This window comes from Artibeus jamaicensis, unplaced genomic scaffold (assembly GCF_021234435.1).
Source record: "Artibeus jamaicensis isolate MK-2021 breed Jamaican fruit bat unplaced genomic scaffold, CSHL_Jam_final contig_311, whole genome shotgun sequence".
Lineage (NCBI taxonomy): Eukaryota > Metazoa > Chordata > Mammalia > Chiroptera > Phyllostomidae > Artibeus > Artibeus jamaicensis.
In genome coordinates this window covers 8,023,808-8,048,607 of record NW_026521717.1, presented here as the reverse complement: position 1 = coordinate 8,048,607, position 24,800 = coordinate 8,023,808, and the positions used below count along the sequence as shown (strand labels likewise).

Below are 24,800 nucleotides of genomic sequence, written 5' to 3'. Positions count from 1 at the left end.
CACAACCTCACTGCTTTCTAGATCCAACTAACAATCCTTTTCTCCCCAACAAGAGTCTTATCTTCTTTCCATCCTTTCTAAAAAGTGGCTACTTGGGTGAAAAGTGGCTACTTGAGTGAAAAACTGGCTACGTGGTTGTCTACTTGGGTGAAAGTCAAACAATCTGCTATATCTTCTCTACTGGTTGCTACTGTAAATATCATAAAATACTCTCTTGCTATCTTAAACCATTTTGCTTTCCACTCTAACTGATCACAGAAAAGAGTGGGTTGAAGCGGTGAACACCAGGATACACACTGAAGAGAAAACCCAACAATAACAACAAAAAAACACCAACATATAAAAAAAAGGTGAAGGAGGGAGTGGAAACCACACAAACCTCAATCCAGGATTTATCTTGAAATACAACTAAATAGTGGAGAAACTACCCAGTAAAAACAACTGAACAAGAGTGAAACACAATACTCAAAACTTTGTACACACAGATGAAACAGCTTCAACAAAACCTGCCCTCACAAACACAACAAAATACAAGAGGTGGTTGACAGAGTGACCTTCAGTTAACCAACTTTTGAGAAGGACCCACCAAAGAAAGACCCCAAAACAATCCAAAACTCAAGGACAAACACAGACCAACTTAAACGACAGCCCAAGACCAGTGAGCTCAGGACATCAAGGAGACTACACCACTGAATCTCACAGGTATTCTACCACAGAAGTTTATACCATGAACCCAGGGAGCCGGAACAGATCAATTTAAGAAGCCAAAGCAAACAAGAAGTGTCTCACAAACAATGGGAAGACAAAGAAACAATCCCCAAACAAAGGAAAGGAGGAAGCCTCAGAAAGAATGCTAAATGAAATAGAGGCAACTCAACTATCAGATATGGAGTTCAAAGCAATGATTATCAGGAAGTTTAATAAGCTCAGAATGAGCTACTAAAAACTACAGGGAAACTACAATGAACTCACTGCAAACTCTATGAACATGAAAAAAGAAATAGAAGCTAACAAAAAGGGCCAAGAGGAAATAAAGAATACAATTTCTGAACTGAAGAACACAGGAGAAAGAATCAAAAGCTGGATCAATGATGCAGAAGACTGGATCAGTGAGCTAGAGAACAAAGTAGAAAAAACACCCAGAAAGAGCAAGAAAAAAAAAGAGGCTCAGAAAGAATGAAGAGGGATTAATAGAAATGCAATACAATATGAAACAAAATAATATCCATATAATAGAGATACCATAAAGAGAAGAAGAAGAGCAAAGGAAAGAAAACCTATTTGAAAAAGTAATGATGGAAAACTTTCCTCATTTAATGAGAGAAAAAGTCACACAACACACAGAGGGCCTCAGTAAAGAAGAGCCCAACAGGCCCACTTCAAGACACATCATAATTAAAATGGCAAAATTCCAAGACAAAGAGAGAATCTTAAAGGCAGCAAAGGAGAAAAAGAAAGTAACATACAAGGGAGCCCCAATAAGATTAACTGCTGATTTCTCAATGGAAACGCCCCAAGAAAAAGAGAATGGAAAAAAATGTTCCAAGTAATGATAATCAGAGGTCTGCAACAAAGGCTACTTTAGCAAGGTTCTCAATCAAGATGAAAGGCCAAATAAAGAGCTTCCAAAACAAAAGTAGTCTCAAACAATACACCTCCATCAAACCAGCTCTGCCACATGTGCTAAAGAGATTCCTCTAAGAAAAGGAAGGAAAAGAGAGACACAAAGGGAAACACAGGTACAAAAATGGCAATGAATAAGTACCTATCAATAATAACCTTAAACTTTAGTGGATTAAATGCTCCAATCAAAAGATACAGAATAGCTCAATGGATAAGAAAGCATGAGCCACACATATGCTGCCTGCAACAGACCTACATCAGGATGAAATACCTACACAGACTGAAAGGGGAGGGCTGGAAACAAATCTTCCTAGCAAATGGACAGGAAAAAAAAAGCCAGATTACTAATACTCATATCAGACAGAATAGACTTCAAAAAGAGGGCCATAAAGAGAGACCCAGAAGGTCACTTTATAATACTCAGGGAAGACTCCACCAAGAAGACATAAACATTGTAAATATACATGCACCCAACATAGGAGCAACCAAATATATAAAGAAAATCTTAGAGGACTTCAAGAGAGTTATTGGCAACAACACAATTATGCTAGGGGATTTAACACCTCACTGTCAAAAATGGACAGATCTTCCAAACAAAGATATTGTGGCATTGAACAATGCCCTAGATGAAATGGATTTAACTGATGTATATAGAGCCCTTCACCCCATAAAAGCTAAATACACATTCTTTTCTAATGCACACGGAACATTTTCAAAGATAGACCACATACTAGGACACAAAACAAGCCTCAACAAATTGAAGAAAATTAAAATCATAACAAGAATTTTCTCTGACCACAAGGGAATAAAATTGAAAACCAACCCCTAAGAAAAAAACCCAAAACACTGAAAATCATGAAGATTGAATAGCATGCTATTAAACAATGAATGGGTCAAGAAAAAATTAGGAAAAAAATCAAAAAGTTTCAGGAAACAAATGAAAATGAATTCACAAAAACCCAAAACTTACGGGACACGGGGAAAACATTCCTGAGAGAGAAGTTCATAGCAATACAGGCCTACCTAAAAAAAGATAGAAACATTTCAAACAAACAACCTAACCCTACACCTACAAGAACTCAAGGAACAACAATGAAGACAGCCCAGAGAAAGTAGAAAGAAGGAAATAACTGAGATCAGAGCACAATGACTAAAAGGACTATTCTAAAGATCAATGAATACAGAAGCTGGTATTTTGAAAACATAAATAAAATTGACAAGCCTTTAAGCAGGCTCATCAAGAAAAGAAGAGAGAGAACGCAAATAAACACAATCAGATATCAAAGAGGAGAGATTACAATTGACACAACAGAAATACAATGCATTGTAAGAAATTACTATGAAGAACTTTACGCCAAGAAATTTGAAAACCTAGGTGAAATGGACAAATTTCTAGAAAAATACAATCTTCCAAAACTCAATAAAGAGGAAGCAGAAAGCTTGAACAGACCAATAACAGCACATAAAATTAAACCAGTAATAAAAAAAAATTCCTGACACACAAAAGCCCAGGACCAGATGGTTTAACAGGAGAATTCTAAAAAATATTTATGGAAGAGCTTACCCCTATACTTTACAGACAATTTCAAAAACCCCCAAATTATGGAAAACTCACACACTCTTTTTATGAAGACAGTATCATCCTAATCCCAAACCAGATATGCAAAACAGATAAAGAAACAAAAAAAAAACAACAAAGAAAACTGCAGGCCCATATTGCTGATGAACATAGACGCTAAAATTCTAAACAAAATATTGTCAAACCACATCCAGAAATACATTAAAAAGATCATATACCATGACCAAGTGGAATTCACCCCAGAGGTGCAAGGATGGTTCAATATTCGCAAATCAGTAAATGTAATACATCACATAAACAAAAGCAAAGACAAAAACTACATCATCATATCAATAGATGCAGAAAAAGCTTTTGATAAGGAACAGAATCCATTTATGATAAAAACACTCAGCAAAGTGAGAATAGAGTGAGCATTCCTCAACATAATAGAGGATACATATGAGAGACCTACAGCCAACATCATACTCAATGGGCAAAATCTAAAAACTTTCCCACTAAGATCAGGAACAAGACAAGGATGTCCACTTTCACTACTTCTATTCAATGTAGTATTGGAAGTTTTAGCCACAGTAATCAAACAGGAAAAATAAAATAAAAGGCATCCAAAACAGAAAAGAGGAAACAAAACTGTCACTGTTTGCAGATGACATGATAGTGTACACAGAAAATCGTATAGACTCTGCCAAAAAACTGCTGGACCTAATAAATGAATTTGGCAAAACAGTAGGATACAAAGTCAATATGCAGAAATCAAAGGCATTTTTGTATACCAACAATAAAACAGCAGGAGCAGAAATCAAGGAAAAACATCCCATGTGATATAGCAAAAATACCTAGGAATAAACCTATCCAAGATGGTAAAAAACCTGTATGCAGAAAATTACACAACACTGAAGAAAGAAATCAAGGAAGACACAAAAACATGGAAACATATACCGTTTTCATGGATTCGAAGAACTAAGATCATCAAAATGTCCATACCACCCAAAGCAATTTACAGATTCAATGAAATCCCTATTAAAGTAGCAATGACATATTTCACAGACATAGAACAAACACTTCAAAAATTTATATGGAATCATAAATGAGCCCGAATAGCAGCTGCTCTTTTGAGAAAGAAGAACAAAGTAGGAGGGATCACAATACCTGATATCAAACTGTATTACAAGGCTACTGTAACCAAAACAGCCTGGTACTGACATAAAAACAGTCACATGGACCAGTGGAACAGAACAGAGAGCCAGAAATAAATCCAAGTATCTATGGTCAATGAATATTCAACAAAGGAGACAGCAACATAAAATGGAGTAAAAATAGCCTCTTCAACAAATGGTGTTGGGAGAACTAGATAGCTGTGTGCAAAATGATAAAATTTTAGCACTAACTTACACCATACACAAAAATAAATTCAAGGTGGATAAAAATTTTAAATATAAGTAATGACACCATTAAAGTTTTAGAGGAGAACATAAGCAGGAAAATCTCAGATATTGCACGCAGCAACTTTTTTACTGATATTGCCCCTAGAGCAAGGAATACAAAAGAAAGAATAAACAAATGGGATCTCATCAAAATAAAAAGCTTCTGCATGGCTAAAGAAAACAGTATTAAATTAAAAAGACAGCCAACTCTATGTGAAAACATATTTAGCATAGATACCTCAGACAAAGGTTTAATCTCCAAAATATACAAAGAACTTACACTACTCCACTCTAAGAAGACAAGCAACCCAATTAAAAAGTGGGCAAAGGACTTGAACAGACACTTCTCCAAAGAGGACATACAGAGGATCCAGAGACACATGAAAAGATGCTCAATATTGCTAGCTATCAGAGAGATGCAAATTAAAACCACAATGAGATATCACTTCACACTGTTCAGAATGGCCATCATAAACAAACTAACAAACAACAAATGTTGGAGAGGTTGTGGGGAAAAGGGGACCCTAGTTCACTGTTGGTGGGATTGCAGACTGGTACAACCATTATGGAAAACAGTATGGAAATTTCTCAGAAAACTAAAAATTTCAGCAGACAGGGGGAAGGGTTTGTAGGGAAAGTATGAAGGACACATGGACAAAAACTATGGAGGCAGGTAAAAAAAGGAGGTGAGAACACTGGCGGGGGGTTGGGTGGGATGGGAGTAAAAGATAGAGAACTGTACCTGAATACCAATGAAAATAAATAGAAAAAAATAAATTTAATTTAAAAAATACACAAAGCCATGGAAGCTAAATAACATGTTATTAAATAATGAATTAGTCAAAGGCAAGATTAAGGAAGAAATCAAAAGATATCTGGAAACAAATGAAAATCAAGACACAATAGTCAAATGTATGTGGGACACTGGGAAAGCAATCTTAAGAGAGAAATTCATAACATTACAGGCCTATCTGAAAGAAAAAAGATAAAGCTCAAATAAACAATATAATTTCATAATTAAAGGAAGTTGAGAAAGAACAACAAACAAAGCCCAAATGATTAGTAGAAAGAAAATAATAAAGATCAGAGCAGAAATAAGTGAAATTTGTCTAAAAAAATGATACGAAAGATCAATGAATCCAACAGCTAGTTATTTGAAAAAATAAACATAGTTGACAAATCTTTGATGATATTCATCAAGAAAAAAAGAGAAAAGACTCAAATAAATAAAATCAGAAATGAAAGAAAGAAGTAACAATATACCATAATGTAATACAAAGGATTAGAAAAAGTATTATGAATAACTATATGCCACCAAACTAAACAATGTGGACAAGATAGATAAATTTCTAGAAACATATAATATTCCAAAACTAAATCAGTAAGAATCAGAAAATCTGAATAGATTACAACTAATGAAATTGAAGCAGTAATCAAAAACTCTCAACAAACAAAAGCCCTCAACCAGATGGCTTTACAAGTGAATTTTACTAAACATTTTGAGAAGAACTAATACCTCTCTTTCTCAAACTTTTTTATAAAATTCAAGAAGAGGGAAGCCTCTTACAATCATTTTATGAGGCTGGCATTATCCTAATTCCAAAACCACGGAAAGATACTACAAAGAAAGAAAATTATAGGCAAATATCCCTGATGATCATAGACACTAAAATTGTGAACAAAATATTAGCAAACCTAATATAACAATGCATCAAAAAATCATACACCATAACTAAGTGGGATTTATTCCAGGGATGAAAGGTTGGTATATTTGCAAATTAATAAATGTGATATATCGCATAAACAAAATGGAGAACAAAAACCACATGATTACATCAATAGATGCAGAAAAAGCATTTGATAAAATTCAGCACCACCATATGATAAGAACTTTCTGAAAAGTAAAATTAGAAGGAAGGTACATAAACATAGTAAAGGGCAGTATATGACAAACCTATTTCCAACATCAAACACAATTGGCAAAAATAACAATTATTCCCCTTTAGATTGAGAACAAAACAGGGATGGCGTTTTCACCTCTCTTACTCAAAATAGTACTGGAAGTCCTAGCCACAGGAATCAGACAATAGGAAGAAATAAAAGGGATGTAAATTGGAAAGAAAGAAGTAAAACTGTCATTATTTGCAAGTGACATGACACTGTACATAGAGACTCAAAGAATCCACCAAGAAACTACTAGAACTGATAAATGAATTCAGCAAAATAGCAGGATACCAAAATTAATATCTGGAAATTAATTGTATTTTATATGCCAATTTCAAACTAACAGAAAAAGAAATTAAGCAATCACATATACAATTGCTACAAAAAGAATAAAATATCTAGAAATAAATCTAACCAAGAATGTAAAAGACCCGGACTTGGAAAATTCTAAGACTGAAGAAAGAAACTGAAGAAGATACAAATAAATGGAAGCACATGCTGTGTTCATGGATGGGAAGAATTAGCATCATTAAAATGCCCATACTGCCAAAACCTATCTATAGAGTCATATTCTTGTTGTTGTTGTTGTTGTTCAAATACAATTCTCTTCATTTCCCCTTCCTCATGTTCCTCTGCCCCACCCACTTCGACCTTCCACTTTTAATTCTACCCTCATTTGGCTTTGTCCATGGGTCCTTTATACATGTTTCTTGATGACCCTTCCCCTTCTTTCCCTTGTTACCCTTTTCCCTCCTCCCCTCTTGTTACCTTTTTCCTTCCTCACCTCTTGTTACTGTCAGTTTATTCTTTATTTCAATGTCTCTGGTTATATTTTACTTGCATGTTTGTTTTGTTGATTAAGTTCCACTTATAGGTGAGATCATATGGTATTTTTTTCACTGCCTGGCTTGCAATAATCTATAGATTGAATGCAATTTCTTTCAAGATTCCAATGATGTATTTCACAGAACTAGAACAAATATTTATATGTAACCACAAAATGCCACACACAGCAACAACAATCCTGAGAAAAAAAGGACAAAGTTGGAGGAATCATGGTACCTAATGTTGAACTATACCATAAGTCCATAGTAATCAAAACAGCATGGTACTGGCATAAAAATAGATACACAGATCAATGAAACAAAATAGCGAGCCCAGAAGTAAGACCACACATTTTTATTTTATTAATTTCCATAAAACAACTGTAAACCTACTTTTGTTTTTTCTTGTATTTATTTTTCATTGCTATTCAATCATATTTCTCCCCATTACTCTCCCTTGCCCTACCTTCAAACCCCCCGTTGTCTTTCTCTATGGATCCTTTATACATATTCCTAGATGACCCTTCCTCTTTTTCCCTCCATTATCCTCTTCCTTTCTCCCCTCTGGTTACTGTCAGTTTATAGCCAATTAATATTCAACAGAGAATGTAAGCACATAGTATGGGCTAGAGATAGTTTACTCAATAATTGGTGTTGGGAAAATTGGACAGATACATTAGACCAACAGTAAAATTACAAAAAAAAAAGACCAACTTTTACACCACACACAAGAATAAATTCAAAATGGATCAAAGACTTAAATTTTAGACCCTAAACTATAAAAATCCCAGAAGAAAACATAGGCAGCAAAATCTCAGACATTGCTCACAACAATATTTTATCTGAATATCTCCCAAGACAAGGGAAACAAATGAGAAAATAAACAAATGGAACTACACCAAACTAAAAAGTTTTTATATGACAAAGAAAAGTATTAACAAAATAAAATGATGATGAACATGATAGGAGAACATATTTACTGATACTTCTGATAAGGAATTAATAACCAAAACTTCTAAAGAACTCACAAAACTGAGCATCAAAAAAAAAAAAAACAATAAAAAATGATTCCAGGACCTGAATAGACACTTCTCCAAAGAGGACATACAGATGGCCAGTAGGCATATAAAAAAGATACTCAATATCATTTAATCATCAGATAAATGTTAATTAAAACCACAATGGAATACCATCTCACATCTTTCAGAATGACTGTTATCAATGAATCAACAAACAAGTGCTGGTGAGGATGGAGGAAAGAGGAACACTTTTGTACTTTTGGTAGGAATGCAGATTGGTGCAGCCACTGTGGAAAGCAGTATGGAGAGACCTCAAAAAAAAGTAAAAAAGGAACTTCCCTTTGACCCAGAGGTCCCACTTCTGGAACTACCTCCTAAGGAACCCAAAACATTAATTTAAAGAACATAAGTACCCCTATGTTCATTAAAGTGTTATTTACAACATCCAAGATACAGAAGCATGCTAAACATCCATCAGTTGATGACTGGATAAAACAACTATGGGATACTTACACAATGGAATACTATCAGTCATAGAAAAAAAGAAAGTTTTATCCTTTGTGACAATATGGATGGACCTGGAGAAAATTATGCTAAGTGAAATAAGCCAGTCAGAGAAAGACAAATACTATGTGATTTCACCCATATGTGAAATGTAATGAACAAACTGAACTAACAAGAAAATAGGAACAGACTCAAGTGTAAAGCAGGATGACAACTAATGGGAGGAGGGATGTTAAATGATATAGTTATTGAGCAAAAAAGAAAAAGGACTCATGGACATGGACACCAGTGTGGTGATTGCTGGGGGTAGGGGAGGCATAAGGAGATTAATTGGTAGTGAAAAAATACAGTAAAGATTATATTTTAAAAAACAAAAAAGTTTCTAAAATATTTCACCTCTTGAATATTATGTCCCTTAATTCACCACTAAACAGTTAGTTCACTGTTTATTTTTTAAAGGAATTTGAATTCACCGAAGGCACTAGAGTCCCATTTACATTATTTAAATGATTTGAACAGTAAATACAATGTAGTCCTCATGTAAAAAAGTATAGTTTTTTCCCAAGGAGAAGTAAACTTTTCAGCCTTATTATATATTACATTATTTAAAAATCCCAGAAATCTTAAAAGTTTTGTTGCAATGTGGATTTGGACAATTATGACTTTCCAGGTATGGTGGGAACTTGGAGTGAGGGTATGTCGGAATTGGAAAAAGCCATGGAAATTATCTAGTATAGAAAGTAATAACCTTTCAAAATTATGGACTTCTTTGAGAATTTGATAACTATTATAGACTTCCCCCACATATGAACATAAACTTTTGCATATATTTTCAAGTATTTAATGAACCTTAAAGGACTTGAGCATCTCAGGTTGAGATTCCAAATATGTTACCAAAAACATTTGACCTACAGTGATATCAGAAATTAATAGGCCATTCCATTTAAAAGGCAAAATGACAAGAGAAAAAACTTGCTCTTCAGGAGGTCAGGCTTAAGGAAACTAGAAAGGTGGGAACTGTTTTTTATCACTGGACCTTTACCTGTTCTTGGATATAATGTGAGTGTGAGTCAGCCCCATTTTAAAAGTCCAAGAATTGAAAACAGAAGCATGTCTCCTCATGATCCTGTCCAGAAAAAAAAAAACTTAATGCATCCTCTGTGATGCCCAGTGTGGTCAATGACCCTTATTCAATCACTGCTATTCTCAGAGTACCATGGATCCACTGTCTTGCATCCACAAGGCCACCTGCTGGGTTAGAGGGCAGAGAATGAGTCCTCAGAAAACTGTTTTTAGTAGTGAATCATAAGGAACCCACACATTGAGAGTGAAGATGAAGCCAGAAAACCCAGAGGTTAATGATATCTGTTACCATTAAGGATCATGGTAATAGTCCTTATCCATTCTTTCTTTCTCTTAACTACTGCTTATATTATTCAACTATTTTGGATCAAGACCTTGCTAGGGCTATGTATGTATATTTAATAGCAAGCAAAACACACATAGGTATTATTCTCATGGTATTCATAATCTATTAAGGAAGAAAGATGACAGATACATTTTAAGTCAAATATATAGCCACCAAATATGTTAAGAGTCATAATAGATGTCATCAGAACTCAGTGATAGTGGATAATATACTGATGCAGAGGAAGAGGTCTTATCCTTGAAAAAGAACACAGGAAAGGCTTTTCTAGATTGGTGGCACTAAATTGAAACCTGAAAGATGAGAAGAAATTTTCTCTAAGTTGCGAGGTGAGGAACAGGGAGAGGGTGTGCAAAGGCCCTAGGGCAAATGAGTCTTGATATAAGTGAAAAGTTAATAAAGGCCAGTAAGGCTTTGGGATGGACAGGGACACTAGTGAAATTTTACAGTGGGGATTTTCATCAAAGTAAATTTTATTTAAAAATGATTAAAGACTCTAAAAACTTGGGTAAATAGTCTAAAAACTGAGGTAGGAAAGTGGAGCAAGAAGCATGATCTGATTTAATAATAATACTCAACAGAGCAAGTTTAATTTGGGAGAAAAAGATGAAAGTAATGTAGGTCAGAGCTGAGCCAACTTGCTCATACACTCAACTGGGCCACTTAGCTGATCTTCTGAAGAACAAACTGGAAAACAGAATCTTAGCTGATAGGAACTTTGGAAGCAAAACTGTGCTAAGGATGCTTCAAAATGACAGGGCAGGAGTAGACTACCAGAAATCACAGTGGAGAGGAGAACACACAAACAAAAAACCCATCAAGTAAAGGCCAAGCACAAGAGAGCCCACACAAATGGAAGAAAGGGCTACCCTAGAGCATCCAGGCAAGGTCAAAAGGAATGCACCATTGAGTCCCATGAAACTCCTACCACGGAAATCCACCCCAGAGAATCTGGCAAAGCAGAGTATCCTGAGATGCAGAAACAAACAAAAAGAGTCACCTAAAATGGGGTGGTAAAGAAAGAATACCCGAGGCTTTCAAGATGGCAATGGAGTAGGATGGAGCAGGTACCAGTTCCTAGTACAAAAGGGAGAGAAACCTGTCCGATCCAAGGAGAAGCCAGCAAGCCAGCAGTTGCCAAGCATATATGAAAATAAGGGACCAGAAACCTCGACAGTCACGGAGGAACCAGACGGTAGGGAGACAGCAGTGGTACATTAGTCTCGGGGACGGAGCAAAGAAAAAGAGCAGGGATTCCACCGGTGCATGGTTGGGGGACCAGCGACCAGTGGCGAGTGCCCAACAGCACCTGGGACAGCCTTCAGCCCCTGCCCGAACGGCTCCCTCCCTGGGATTTTTCAGCTGGGCTGGCCAAGTGGCCCAGGCAAAGAGGTGTGGAAGGGATTTCAGCCTGCGCACAATTTGGGGGACTAGTGTATCTGGGCGAGTGCCTGATGGCGCCTGGGCCAACGTTCAGCACCTGGAAAGCTCCCTCCCTAGGATTTTTCTGCTGGGACCTGCCAAGTGGCCCACCCAGAGGGGAGCAGAGGGGATTTCAGCCTGCACACAGTTTGGGGGTCCAACGCCTGGTGCAGTGCTGCTCCATCCCTAGGATTTTTCAGCTGAGGTTGGCCAGGAGACCCAGACAAACACAGGAGCAGGAGGGATACATACCACTCAGCGTGCCATGACCAGCGAACAGAGTTTCTAGGTCGGCACCCAGCCCTCAGATTGGCTCCCAGATTCCAGTCCATCCCCCTCGAACTAACTGGAAGCCCCAGGTGCTGAGGGGTCCTGGGGAAAGAGCTGAGACCCTCAACCCCACCCCCCTTTCCAGCCAAGCAAGGTGGGGTGCCAGGAGAGACTTGCTTGATAGAGTTTGTGGAGAGGGTGGTGAGGACAAAGGGCCCCCACCGAGGACTCGGTGGTTGCCAGCCCAGGAGAACTGAGAGGTACAGCATGGGGCTCTGAATCTAATAGACACAACAGCCTGGTCTGCTCCACAGCAGCAAACCCAAGATTGGGCAGAGGGCCTAGAGCTTCTGCACAGAACGGGGGCAGATCTGTGCTCAAGTCCCAGGGAACCAGGCAACTGGACCAGTGCAGGTGCCCGCAAACACTGCAAACCAGCCCATGGTAATAAACCCTGGGTGGGGAGCACTGTGAGGAAGTCCTAGTTCCCCATTGTAGGGAGCTAGGGAGAGGCACCAAGTGTCTGGACCCTGAGAGGGGCTGGCGGAAAAAATCTCAATGATTGATCCTCAGCCAATTGCAAACAGAAAAACCGGTTCAGCTAGTTTGAAACCAACAAGTGATGTTTCCTTTTTTGTTGTTGTTTTCGGGGGATTTTTGTTCGTTTGTTTGTTTTTTGTTTCTTGCTTTTTTTTAAATTTTACTTTATTTTATTTTTATTCTTTTTTTTACTTTTCTTTCTTTTTCCGTTCCTTTTCTTGATCTTTTTGCTTTTTTAAAGTAATCTGTTATTTCTCTTAAATTTTATTACCGTTTCATCTTTCCATACTTTTGTCCTCTTTTCCCAGATTTCCTGTTTTATTTCTTCTCCTTTTCTTTCTAAACTTATTGCTCTTTCTTCATTCCCCTACATTTTTTCTCTTTCTTCCTTTTATTTCTTTCCTTTTCTTTTCTTTCTTTTACCCACGAGTCACAATCAACTTGAAAATATGAAAAGACCAGAGCTAGAACCATAGAAGAGGCCTCCCAATAGTAGAGTCAGAGAGACAAATTGCACTTTTCTGTAGGAGAGAAGCCAAAAATTGCTGCATATTTGAGTAGGTGGAAGCAGAGAACCACAGGATAACCGAAAGAAACTGCACCACTGAAATCCACAGGCATTCCACCATATAAGTTCACACCATAAACCCAGGGTGTCAAAACAGATTAATCTAAGAAGCTGAGGCTAACAAGAAGAGTCTCACAAACAATGGGAAAACAAAGAAACAATTCCCAAATGAAAGGAAAGGAGGAACCCTCAGAAAGAATGTTAGATGAAATAGAGGCAAGTCAACTATCAGATACTGAATTCAAAGCATTGGTTATCAGGAAGTTCAAAGAGCTCACAATGAGCTACCAGAAACTACAGGGGAGCTATAACAATCTCACCCCAAACTATATCGACATGAAAAAAAAAATGGAAACTATGAGCAAGGGCCAACAGAAAATGAAGAACACAATTTCTGAATTGAAGAACACAGTAGAAAGTTTCAAAAGTAGGATAAATGAGGAGAAGGATCGGATAAGCAGGTTGGAGGACAAGGTAGAAAGCATCTCACAGAAAGAGCAAGAAAATGAAAAGAGGCTCAGAAAGAATGAAGAGGGATTAAGAGAAATGCAAGACAATATGAAATGGAATAATATCCGAAAAATAGGAATACCAGAAGGAGAAGAAGAAGAACAAGTGATAGAAAATATATTTGAAGGAGTAATGAGAGAAAATTTCCCTAATCTGATAAAAGAAAAAAGTCACACAAATCCAGGAATCACACAGAGTCCCAATCAGGAGGAACCCAAGGAGGTCCACTTCTGGACACATCATCATCAAAATGGCAAAATTCCAAGACAAATAGAGTATCTTAAAGGCAGTAAGGGAGAAAAAAGAAGTAACATACGAGGGAGCCCCAATAAGGTTAGCCACTGACTTCTCAAAGGAAACACTCCAAGCAAGAAGAGAATGGCAAGATATATTCCAAGTAATGAGAACCAGAGGCCTACAACCAAGGCTACTTTACCCAGCAAGGCTCTCAGTCAAAATAGAAGGCCAAATAAAGAGCTTCCAAGACAAAAGAAGCCTAAAAGAATATGCTGCCACCAAGCCAGCTCTACAAGAAATACTAAAAGGACTGCTTTAAGGAAAGGAAGGAAAAGAGAGAGACAGAGAGGAACACAGGTACAAAAATGGCAATGAATAACTACCTATCAATAATAACCTTAAATGTAAATGGATTAAATGCTCCAATCAAAAGATACAGAATAGCTCAATGGATAACAAAGCATGACCCACACATATGCTGCCTACAAGAGACCCACGTCAGGACAAAAGACCATCACAGATTAAAAGTGAAAGGCTGGAACCTATTTTTCAAGCAAATGGACAAGAAAAAAAGCTGGGGTAGCAATTCTCATATCAGACAAAGTTGACTTCAAAAAAATAGCAATAAAGAGAGACCCATAAGGTCACTTTATTATACTCAAGGGAAGAATTCACCAAGAAGACATTAACACCGTAAATGTATATGCACCCAACATAGGAACACCAAAATATATAAAGAAAAATTTCGAGGAATTCAAGGAAGATATAGACAGCAACACAATTATTGTGGGGGGATTTTAACACCCCACTATCAAAATGGACAGATCTTCCAAACAAAATATTAACAAAGACATTGCAGCATTAAACAATACACTAGATGAAAGGACCTAACTGATATATACAGTGCTCTTCACCCCAAAGAAGCTAAATACGCATTCTTCTCAAATGCACATGGAACATTTTCAAAGATAGAAAACATGATAGGACACAAAACGAGCCTCAACAAATTCAAGAATATTGAAATCATACCAAGCATTTTCTCTGACCACAAGGGACTGAAAATGGAACCCAACCCCAAAGGAAAAAACCCAAAGCACCCAAAATCATGGAGACTGAATGGTATGCTATTAAACAACAAATAGGTCAAGAATGAAATTAGGGAAGAAATAAAAAAGTTTCTGGAAACAAATGAAAATGATCTCACAACAACCCAAAACTTATGGGATACAGCAAAGGCAGTCCTGAGAGGGAAGTTTATAGCAATACAGGCCTACCTAAAAAATATAGAATCATTTCAAACAAACAACCTAACTCTACGCCTGCAAGAACTCGAGGAACAACAAAGACAGCCCAGAGCAAGCAGAAGGAAGGAAATAACCAACATTAGAGAAGAATTAAATGACATAGAAACTAAAAGCACAATTTTAAGGATCAATGAATCCAGGAGTTGGTTCTTTGAAAAGATAAACAAAATAGACAAGCCTTTAAGTAGGCTCATCAAGAAAAGAAGGGAACAGACACAAATAAACACAATCAGAAATGAAACAGGAGAGATTACAACTGATACCACAGAAATAGAAAGGATTGTAAGAAATTACTTTGAAGAACTGTATGCCAACAATTTTGAGAACCTAGGGGAAATGGACACATTTCTAGAAAAATATAATCTCCCAAAACTCAATGAAAAGGAAGTAGAAAACCTGAATAGACCAATAACAGCAAAAGAAATTGAAGCAGTAATCAAAAAATTCCCATCACACAAAAGCCCCGGAACAGATGGGTTCACAGGAGAATTCTACAAAGCATTTAAGGAAGAGCTTATCCCTATTCTTCACAGACTATTCCAAAAAATCCAAAAGCATGGAAAACTCCCAAACTCCTTTTATGAAGCCCGCATCATCCTAATTCCAAAATCAGATAGAGATACAACAAAGAAAGAAAACTTCAGGCCAATATCGCTGATGAACATAGACACTAAAATCCTCAACAAAATATTGTCAAATCGCATCCAACAATATATCCAAAAGATTATACACCATGACCAACTGGGATTCATCCCAGAGGTGCAAGGATGGTTCAACATTCACAAATCAGTAAATGTAATTCATCACATAAACAAAAGCAAAGAAAAAAACCACATGATCATATCAATAGACGCGGAAAAAGCTTTTGATAAGGTACAACACCCATTTATGATAAAAACACTCAGCAAAGTGGGAATACAGGGAGCATTTCTCAAAACAATAAAGGCCATATATGAGAGACCTACAGCCAATATCATACTCAATGGGAAAAAAATTAAGCTTTTCCACTAAGATAGGAACAAGACAAGGATGTCCACTTTCACCACTTCTATTCAATATAGTTTTCACCACTTCTATTCAATATAGTTTTGGAAGTTTTGGCCACAGCGATCAGGCAGGAAAAGGAAATAAAAGACATCCAAATAGAAAAGGAGGAAACAAAACTGTCACTGTTTGCAGATGACATGATAGTGTACACGGAAAATCCTATAGACTCTACCCAAAAACTGCTCAAACTAATTAATGAATTTGGCAAAACTTCAAGATACAAAGTCAATATCCACAAATCAAAGGCATTTTTGTATACTAACAATGAATCAGCAGAAGCAGAAATCAAGGAAAAAATCCCATTCAATATAGCAAAAAGGAAAATAAAATATCTGGGAATGAACCTAACCAAGGAGGTGAAAGACCTGTATGCAGAAAACTACACAACACTGCAGAAAGAAATCAGGGAAGACACAAACAAATGGAAACATATACCATGTTCATGGATTGGAAGAATTAACATCATCAAAATGTCCATACTACCCAAAGTAATATACACATTCAATGCAATAGCTATTAAAGTACCAATGGCATATTTCACAGACATAGAACAAACACTTCAAAAATTTAGCCCTGGCTGGTGTAGCTCAGTGGATTAAGCACAGGCCTGTGAACCAGAGGATCACAGTTTGATTCCCAGTCAGGGCATATTCCTGGTTTGCAAACCGGTTCCCTGCAGGTCAGTTCCCAGCAGGGGATGCACAAAAGGCAACCATACATTGATGTTTCTCTCCCTCTCTTCTTCTCTTCCCCTATCTAAAGATAAATAAATAAATAAATAAAAGTCTTAAAAAAAAACACATCTTTGAAAAAAAATTTATGTGGAACCATAAACGACCCCGAATAGCAGCTGCCCTTTTGAGAAAAAAGAACAAAGTAGGAGGGATCACAATACCTGATATCAAACTGTATTACAAGGCCACTGTAATCAAAACAGCCTGGTAGTGGCATAAAAACAGGCACATAGACCAATGGAAGAGAACTGAGGGCCCAGAAATCAACCCAACTCTCTACAGTCAATGAATATTCGACAAAAGGGGCAGTAACATAAAATGGGGCAAAGATAGCCTCTTCAACAAATGGTGTTGGGAGAACTGGACAGCTATGTGCAAAAAAATGAAACTTGAGCCCCAACTTACACCATACACCAAAATAAATTCAAGGTGGATAAAAGACTTAAATGTAAGCCGTGACACCATTAAAGTCTTAGAGGAGAACATTGGCAAGAAAATCTCAGATATTTCACGCAGCAACATTTTTACCGATATGTCCCCTAGAGCAAGAAATGTAAAGGAAAGATTAAAGATATGGGACCTCATCAAAATAAAAGCTTCTGCATGACTAATGAAAACAGTATTAAATTAGCAAGACAACCAACTGTATGGGAAAACATATTTGCCAATGATACCTCAGACAAAGGTTTAATCTTTAAAATATACAAAGAACTTGCACGACTCCACTCTAAGAAGACATCTAACCCAATTAAAAAATGGGAAAAGGACTTGAACAGACACTTCTCCAAAGAGGACATACAGAATATCCAGAGACACATGAAGAGATGCTCAATATCGTTATCTATCAGAGATATGCAAATTAAAACCACAATGAGATACCACTTTACACCAGTCAGAATGGCTATCATAAACAAAGCAACAAACAACAAATGTTGGAGAGGTTGTGGGGAACATGGGACCTTAGTTCACTGGTGGTGGGATTGCAGACTGGTACAACCATTATGGAAGACAGTATGGAATTTTTCTCAGAAAAATAAAAATCGACCTGCCTTTTGACCAAACAATTTTACTGCTAGGATTGTATACTAAGAATCCTAAAACATCAGTATCAAAAAACCTATGCACCACAATGTTCATAGCAGCACAATTTACAATAGGCAAGAGTTGGAAGCAACTTAGGTGCCCATCAGTAAATGAATGGATCAAAAAATTGTGGTACATATACACAATGGAATTCTATGCTGCAGAGACAAAGAAGAAGCTACTACCCTTTACAACAACATGGATGGAACTAGAAAGCATTATGCTGAGTAAAATAGGCCAGGCGTTGAAAGACAAATACCATATGATCTCACCTTTAACAGGAAGCTAAACAACAAAACAAACAAGCAAGCAGGAAAAAAAAAAAAAACAAATACACTGAAATAGAGAACAAGGAGACAGTGACCAGAAGGGAAGTTAAAGGGAAATAGGGGGAGGGATTTGGAGGAACAAATAGGAGGGACACAGGGAGGAGAACTAAGGGGGGAGGAAAAGGGAGGGAGGTGGGGAGCAAGGGGTGGGGGAGGCTCGGATGGGAGAAATAGACAAAAAACTGTACTTGAAAAATAACTAAATAAAATTAATTAAAATTTAAAAAAGAACCTATCAATAATAACCTTAAATGTAAAATGATGAAATGTTTCAATAAAAAGAGGGAGCACAGGATGGGGTGGGCTGGGATCAGAGAAATAGGCAGCAAAATGTACTTGAATAATAATTAAATTTTTTAAAAAGACGCAGGGGAAAAAAAGACATAGTTCTGCTGAATGAATAAGAAAACATGACTGACACATATCTTGTCTACAAGGGACCCACCTCAGGAAAAAAGACCTATACAGACTGAAAGTGAAGCATTGGGAAAAACTATTCCAAGCAAATGAACCAGGCAAAAAAGCCAGCATAGCAATACTTATACAAGACAAAATAGACTTCAAAACAAAACTCATAAAAGGAGACACTGAAGGACAGTTCATAATACTCAAGGGAAGAAGGCATTAAAAAGACATAAACACTGTAAATAAATATGCACCAACATAGGAACACCCAAATATAGAAGGAAAGTCTTGGAGGACTTCAGGAGAGATAAAGATAGAAACACACTTATAGTAGGGGATTTTACACCCCACTGTCAAAAAGGGATGGGTCTTCCAAAAAAAAATGTCAAGTGTATGCGGCACTGAATGATACACTAGGTCAAGTGAACTTAACTGATATATATAGAAACTTTTATCCCCAAGAAGCAACATACACATCCTTTTCAAATGCAAATGAATTTTTCAGAGATACATCACATGATAGGACAAAAAACAAGCCTCAACAAATTCAAGAGAATTGAAATCATATCATGCATTTTCTTGGACCACAAGAATCTGCAACTAGAAACCAACCTCAAGGAAAAAACTCAAAAACATTCCAATTTATACAGACAATAGCATACTATTAAACAAGGAATAGGGTAATAATGAGATCAGGGAAGAAATAAAAATGTTTCTGGAAACAAATGAAAATGAACACAAAAGAGTCCAAAACTTATGGGACACAGTGAAAGCAGTTCTGTTAGGGAAGTTCATGTTGATATAGGCCTACCTAAAAAAGATAGAAACAATTCAAATAAACAACCTAAGTCTACATCTACAACAATTGGAGGAACAATGATGAACAAAGCCCAGAGCAGTAGATGGAAGGAAATGACATAGGTCAGAGCAGATTAAATGACATACAGACTAAAAGATCAATTCAAAGCATCAATAAATCCAGGACCTGGTTCTTTGAAAAGATAAACAAAATAAAAACGCCTTTAACCAGACTCATCAAAGAAAAGAAAAATGAACTCCAATAAATAAAATCAGAAATAAAAGAGGAGACATTACAACTCATACCATAGAAATTCACTGAAAGACTCAACAAAGAGAAAACTACAGACCAATATCACTGAAGAACATAGATGCTAAAATCATCAACAAAATATTAGCAAACTGCATTGAGCAATATATTAAGATTATCATACCCATGATCAAATAGGACTCATCTGAGGGATGCAAGGAAGGTACAATATTTGTATCAATAAATGTAATACATCACAAAAACAAAAGGAAAGACAAAAGTCATATTATCATATCAATAGATGCAGAAAAAGAATTTGATAATGTAGAGCACCAATTTGACTTAAAAAAATACTCTCCAAAGCGGGAGTACAGGGGGCATATATCAACATAACAAACACCATATATGAGAAACCTACAGGCACCCTGTATTGAATGGGCAAATATAAAAGCTTTTCCACTAAGATCAGGAAAAAAACAAAGATATTCTCTTTCACCACTACTATTCAACATAATATTAAAAGTCCTAGCCACAGAAATCAGAGAAGAAAAAGAAATAAAAAACATCCAAATTGAAAAGGAGGAAGTAAAACTGTCATTGTTGCAGATGACAAGATAGCATACATAGAAAACCTTATAGATTCTATCAAAAAACACAATTGACCTAATAAGTGAATTTGCAAAAACAGTGGAATACAAGCATTTTCTTGGACCTTCAGTTTCAGTACTCAGAAATTGAAGACATTTTGCACACCAACAATAAAATATCAGAAACAAATAGGAAAAAATCCCATTTGCTATAGCAACAAGAATGTATCCAGGAATAAACCTAAGTAAAAAACCTGTACTCAGAAAACTACACAACACTGAATAAATAAATTAAGGAAGATACAAATAAATGGAAGCCTATGCCATATTTATGGGTTGGAAGAATTACATCATCATAATGTCCACACTACCCAAAGCAATTTGTAGATTCAATACAAACCCTATTAAAATACCAATGACATTGTAGATACAGAACAAACATATCAAAAATTTATGTGGTGGGCAAAATGAGGACAACTGTACTTGAATAATAATTAAAAATAAATTTTTAAATTAGAAAAGAAAAAAATTTATGCTGAACTATTAACGAACTCATATAGCCTCAGCAATTTTGAGAAAGAAGAATAAAGTAGGAGGAATCACAATACCTAATATCAAACTATTTCACAAAGCCGCTGTAATCAAAACAGTCTGGTACTGGCATAAGAACACATATAGACCAATGTAATTGGATAGAGAGTCCAGAAATAAACCCATGTCTCTATGGTCAATAAATATTCAACAAATGGAAAGGAGCACAAAATGTAGTAAAAATAGCCTCTTCAACAAATGGTGTTGCAAGATCTGGACAGCTACATGCAAATAAAACTCAAACACTGACTTACACCAACACAAAAATAAACTAAAGATAGATAAATTCAAAGGCTTCTACACAGCTAAAGAAAACACCAACAGAATGGAAGTGGAAATAAAGGAGGGAAGAAATGGGGACTTTTGCAATAATGTCAACAATAAATATAAATAAATAAAAAAGGTTTTAGCAGGAATGAAAGATAGGTGCATTCGTGTTTTTAGTGACCACTTGGGCTGCTCTGTGGAAAATGGCTACGCTGGAGGTGAGGTATAAGAGAAGGGCAGAGGGGTCTATGTAGAAGACTGTTATATTGATCTAATTGTATGGATGAAGGTACAGCATGGATGGAGGGGAGGGAGGAGCTTGTGGTGATACTGTGAATTGAAAAACAATGGAAGCTGATAACAACTTGAACCTGAAGGTGAGGATCCAAGAGGGATAACTAAGTATTATTCTTTTGAAGATTAGTGGTAGACGATGTATGTCTTAGTCATTTGGGGCTTGTTATAGCAAAATACTACCAACTGGGTGACTTATAAACAGCAGAAAATTAACTGCTCTCAGTCTGGAGACTGGAAGTCCAAAATCACAGTGCTACCATAATTAGAGTGAGGGCCATCTTTCAGGTTGCAAACACTCATATTCTCACATGGAAAAAGAAACTGGGGCACTGATCTCATGCATGAAGGCTCTGCCCTCATGACCTAATCACGTCCTAAAGGCTCAACCTCCTAACACTCTTACATTGGACTTTAGGATTCCAACATACAAATGAAAGAAAAAATTAAATAATTTAAAACTTAAATATCCCAGTTTAAGGTTTTAATAATTTAAAACCTAAGTATCCCAGATTTATGCTGTATCACTTCAAGAATTTTTTTTAAATCTTTGAAACATGCATGCAATAGAATGAATCTTGGCTATAGTATTTATAATATTCAAAATTTTTAGTGTCACAGAAGCCAATTATAACATTTATTTGATCAAAATAAGTCCTATTTATCTATAAACTTATTGGAATAATTTACCATATTGGAGTTGGAAATTGTAAAAAAGGGTCAGAATGCATGAACTGTAATTAAACAGAAATTTAGGCCTATGCTGAAAACAACTTGGGAAACTCTCATGTGTTCTGGATGTCAGAATTTCTTTATGTCCAGCATGCCTAATACATTTTTCATCAGGCATATTTCTCAAGAGATATTCCTCATTCTTCTTTTTTTCTATGACTTCCAAAATGTCATGGGCCCACAGAAGTCTTTCAGGAGCTCTCCTTGCCCACCTCCACTCCTGACTATCATAGCTAATCAAGGAACTACCTTGGTTTGCTCCATAGGTATTGTCCCTGTGTGAGTCCTAAGAGAAGTGATTCCTTGTAAAGTATCATGGGAACCTGCAATACAAATTTAAAATACCATAAAATACACTGGACACTAATTAAGATATCACTGTTCAGCCACACTGGAAGATAAAAAGAGGGTCAGAAAAGGATTCATCCCTTAGCTTATGTGTTGGTGTGTAACTCTTGTTTTCTATCCTACATTATTTTAGGGAGAAAATTCATTACATTCGGACTGAGGGTAATCATGGGCTTGAAAAATTGTCCTGTGATGCAGATCTAGTTATTTTGCTGAGGTAAGAGGTTAAGCCTGAAGCAATTATGCAAAAAGCATCTATAAAAACTACTCTGGGCAGTTCTCTTTCACTGCAGCCATAACAGAAACACGCTATTTGTTCTAGAGGTTTCTAGTAGCTATGACTGGAGTAGGGCTCCCACCTACTGTCTATTACCTTCTATACACTTACAGCTCAGGTAACAAAAGCTAAATATATGAGATCTGTCCAGAAAGTATCCAGTCATGTACTATGAAAAATAGAGACATTTATTAAAGAAGATTCAAGATACAATAAACATTATACAAAGGACAATGACACCTCAGTCCCCTTCAAAGTAGGTACCTTGGAACCTCATACAGTTTTCCCAGCATCTCTTCCACTGTTCAAAATTCTCTGCAAAATCCTTTTTTGGAATCACCATCAGCTTCCCTGTCATACTTTCCTGAATCTCATCAATGATCTGAAATCTCTTCCCTTTCAAAGGTGATTTTAGTTTTGGGAAAAGCCATAACTCTTTGTTGATGGCAGCCTATACACGTTCAACATTCTCAGGTGTTCTTGTTGCATACCTTCCAGAATGTGGATCACTTTCAACAAATTCTTGACCAGCTTTAAAGTGTTTGTGCTACACTTCTTTGGTGCTTCACTCATTGCATCATCCCTAAAATCCTTCTGAATAGTTTTCAACGATGAATGTTCAATCTTAATGCAATGTTTGGTGTAGATGTATTGCTCTTCTCAGTCACTTTGAATATGACAGACATGCAGTACACATGCTCACTCAATAGTGACCACTGTCCCCACTGACTAACTAGTACAGTTAAGTCATCATTGTTCATGCATGCACATTCCAGTCCACTTTTTTTGGCCACCGGATTACATTGACATTATGCAAATGGTTCTTGTTAAATTAACAATGGCTGGACTCTTTCTGGAGAGGCCTCATAGTACCTGATGAAGACTTTGTTGTAATATTAATTAGCATTTTAATTAACACTGAGAAATAAATAACACAGGATTTGCATGGTGAGATGTGCCTATCATTTTCTTTCAAGATTTTATCTATCTATCTATCTATCTATCTATCTATCTATCTATCTATCTATCTATCTATCTATTTATCTATATCTATTTATTGGAAGGGAAGGAGAGAGAGAGGGATAGAAACATTAATGTGTGGTTGCCTCTCACATGTCTCTTACTGGGGACTTTGTAATCCAGGCATGTGTCCTGACTGAGAATCAAACCAGCAACTTCCCACACACCTGTGCTCAATTCACTGGGCTACACCAGCAAGGGTGGGATTTGCCTATTCTTTTAATACTACATCTAAATGTATTTTTTTTCTTTGCAAGAAGTATAGCTACTATTAATTACCCCCAATTCATGAACATTCTCGTGAAAAGAACTATTTAATTTTTTTACTTTGCAGTCTGTTCGAAGAAGAGATTATGTCCTATATTCCTCTGCAAGCTGCCTTTCACTCTGGGTATAGCTTTTCTCCCCGCTCTTCACCCTGTTCCTCACCTCAGAACTCCCCAGGTAACTTGAGAATCTGGCAGTACATCTCCTGTAAGTGGTCATCTGTGTTTCTACCAGATGAAGGTGGAAAAGGGACAATTGCATGCTCGTCCTTTTTCCCTGCCACCTGTTTGTGTAATTCCCTAAGACTTGAATGCATTTTACATTTTTAAATGGTTTGAATTTTTTTACAAAACTAATATTTCATGTCATTTATTGATTATATGACATTCAAATTTCAGTGTCTATAAACAAAATTTTAGTGGAACCCAGGCATACATGTTTATTTAAGTATTTTCTATGGCAACTATCATACTATAATAACAGGGTTGAGTAGTAGCAAAAAAAAAAAAAACATATGGCCCCCAAATCTAAAACATTTATTATCTGTATCCCCCACACAAGTGTGCCAGATCCCTGCTCC

The 24,800-nt window shown here is 36.5% G+C and overlaps 1 protein-coding gene across 1 annotated transcript in view; it reads left to right on the top strand.

Moving 5' to 3' along the window:
* Positions 1–24,800, top strand: part of HECW1 (HECT, C2 and WW domain containing E3 ubiquitin protein ligase 1) — a 675,231-nt gene that overhangs the window by 488,948 nt on the left and 161,483 nt on the right. The window contains exons 18-19 of the mRNA XM_053662971.1: positions 22,790–22,873; positions 24,288–24,397. Coding sequence (XP_053518946.1) covers positions 22,790–22,873; positions 24,288–24,397 — 194 coding nt within the window. The remainder of the gene's footprint in view (positions 1–22,789; positions 22,874–24,287; positions 24,398–24,800) is intronic.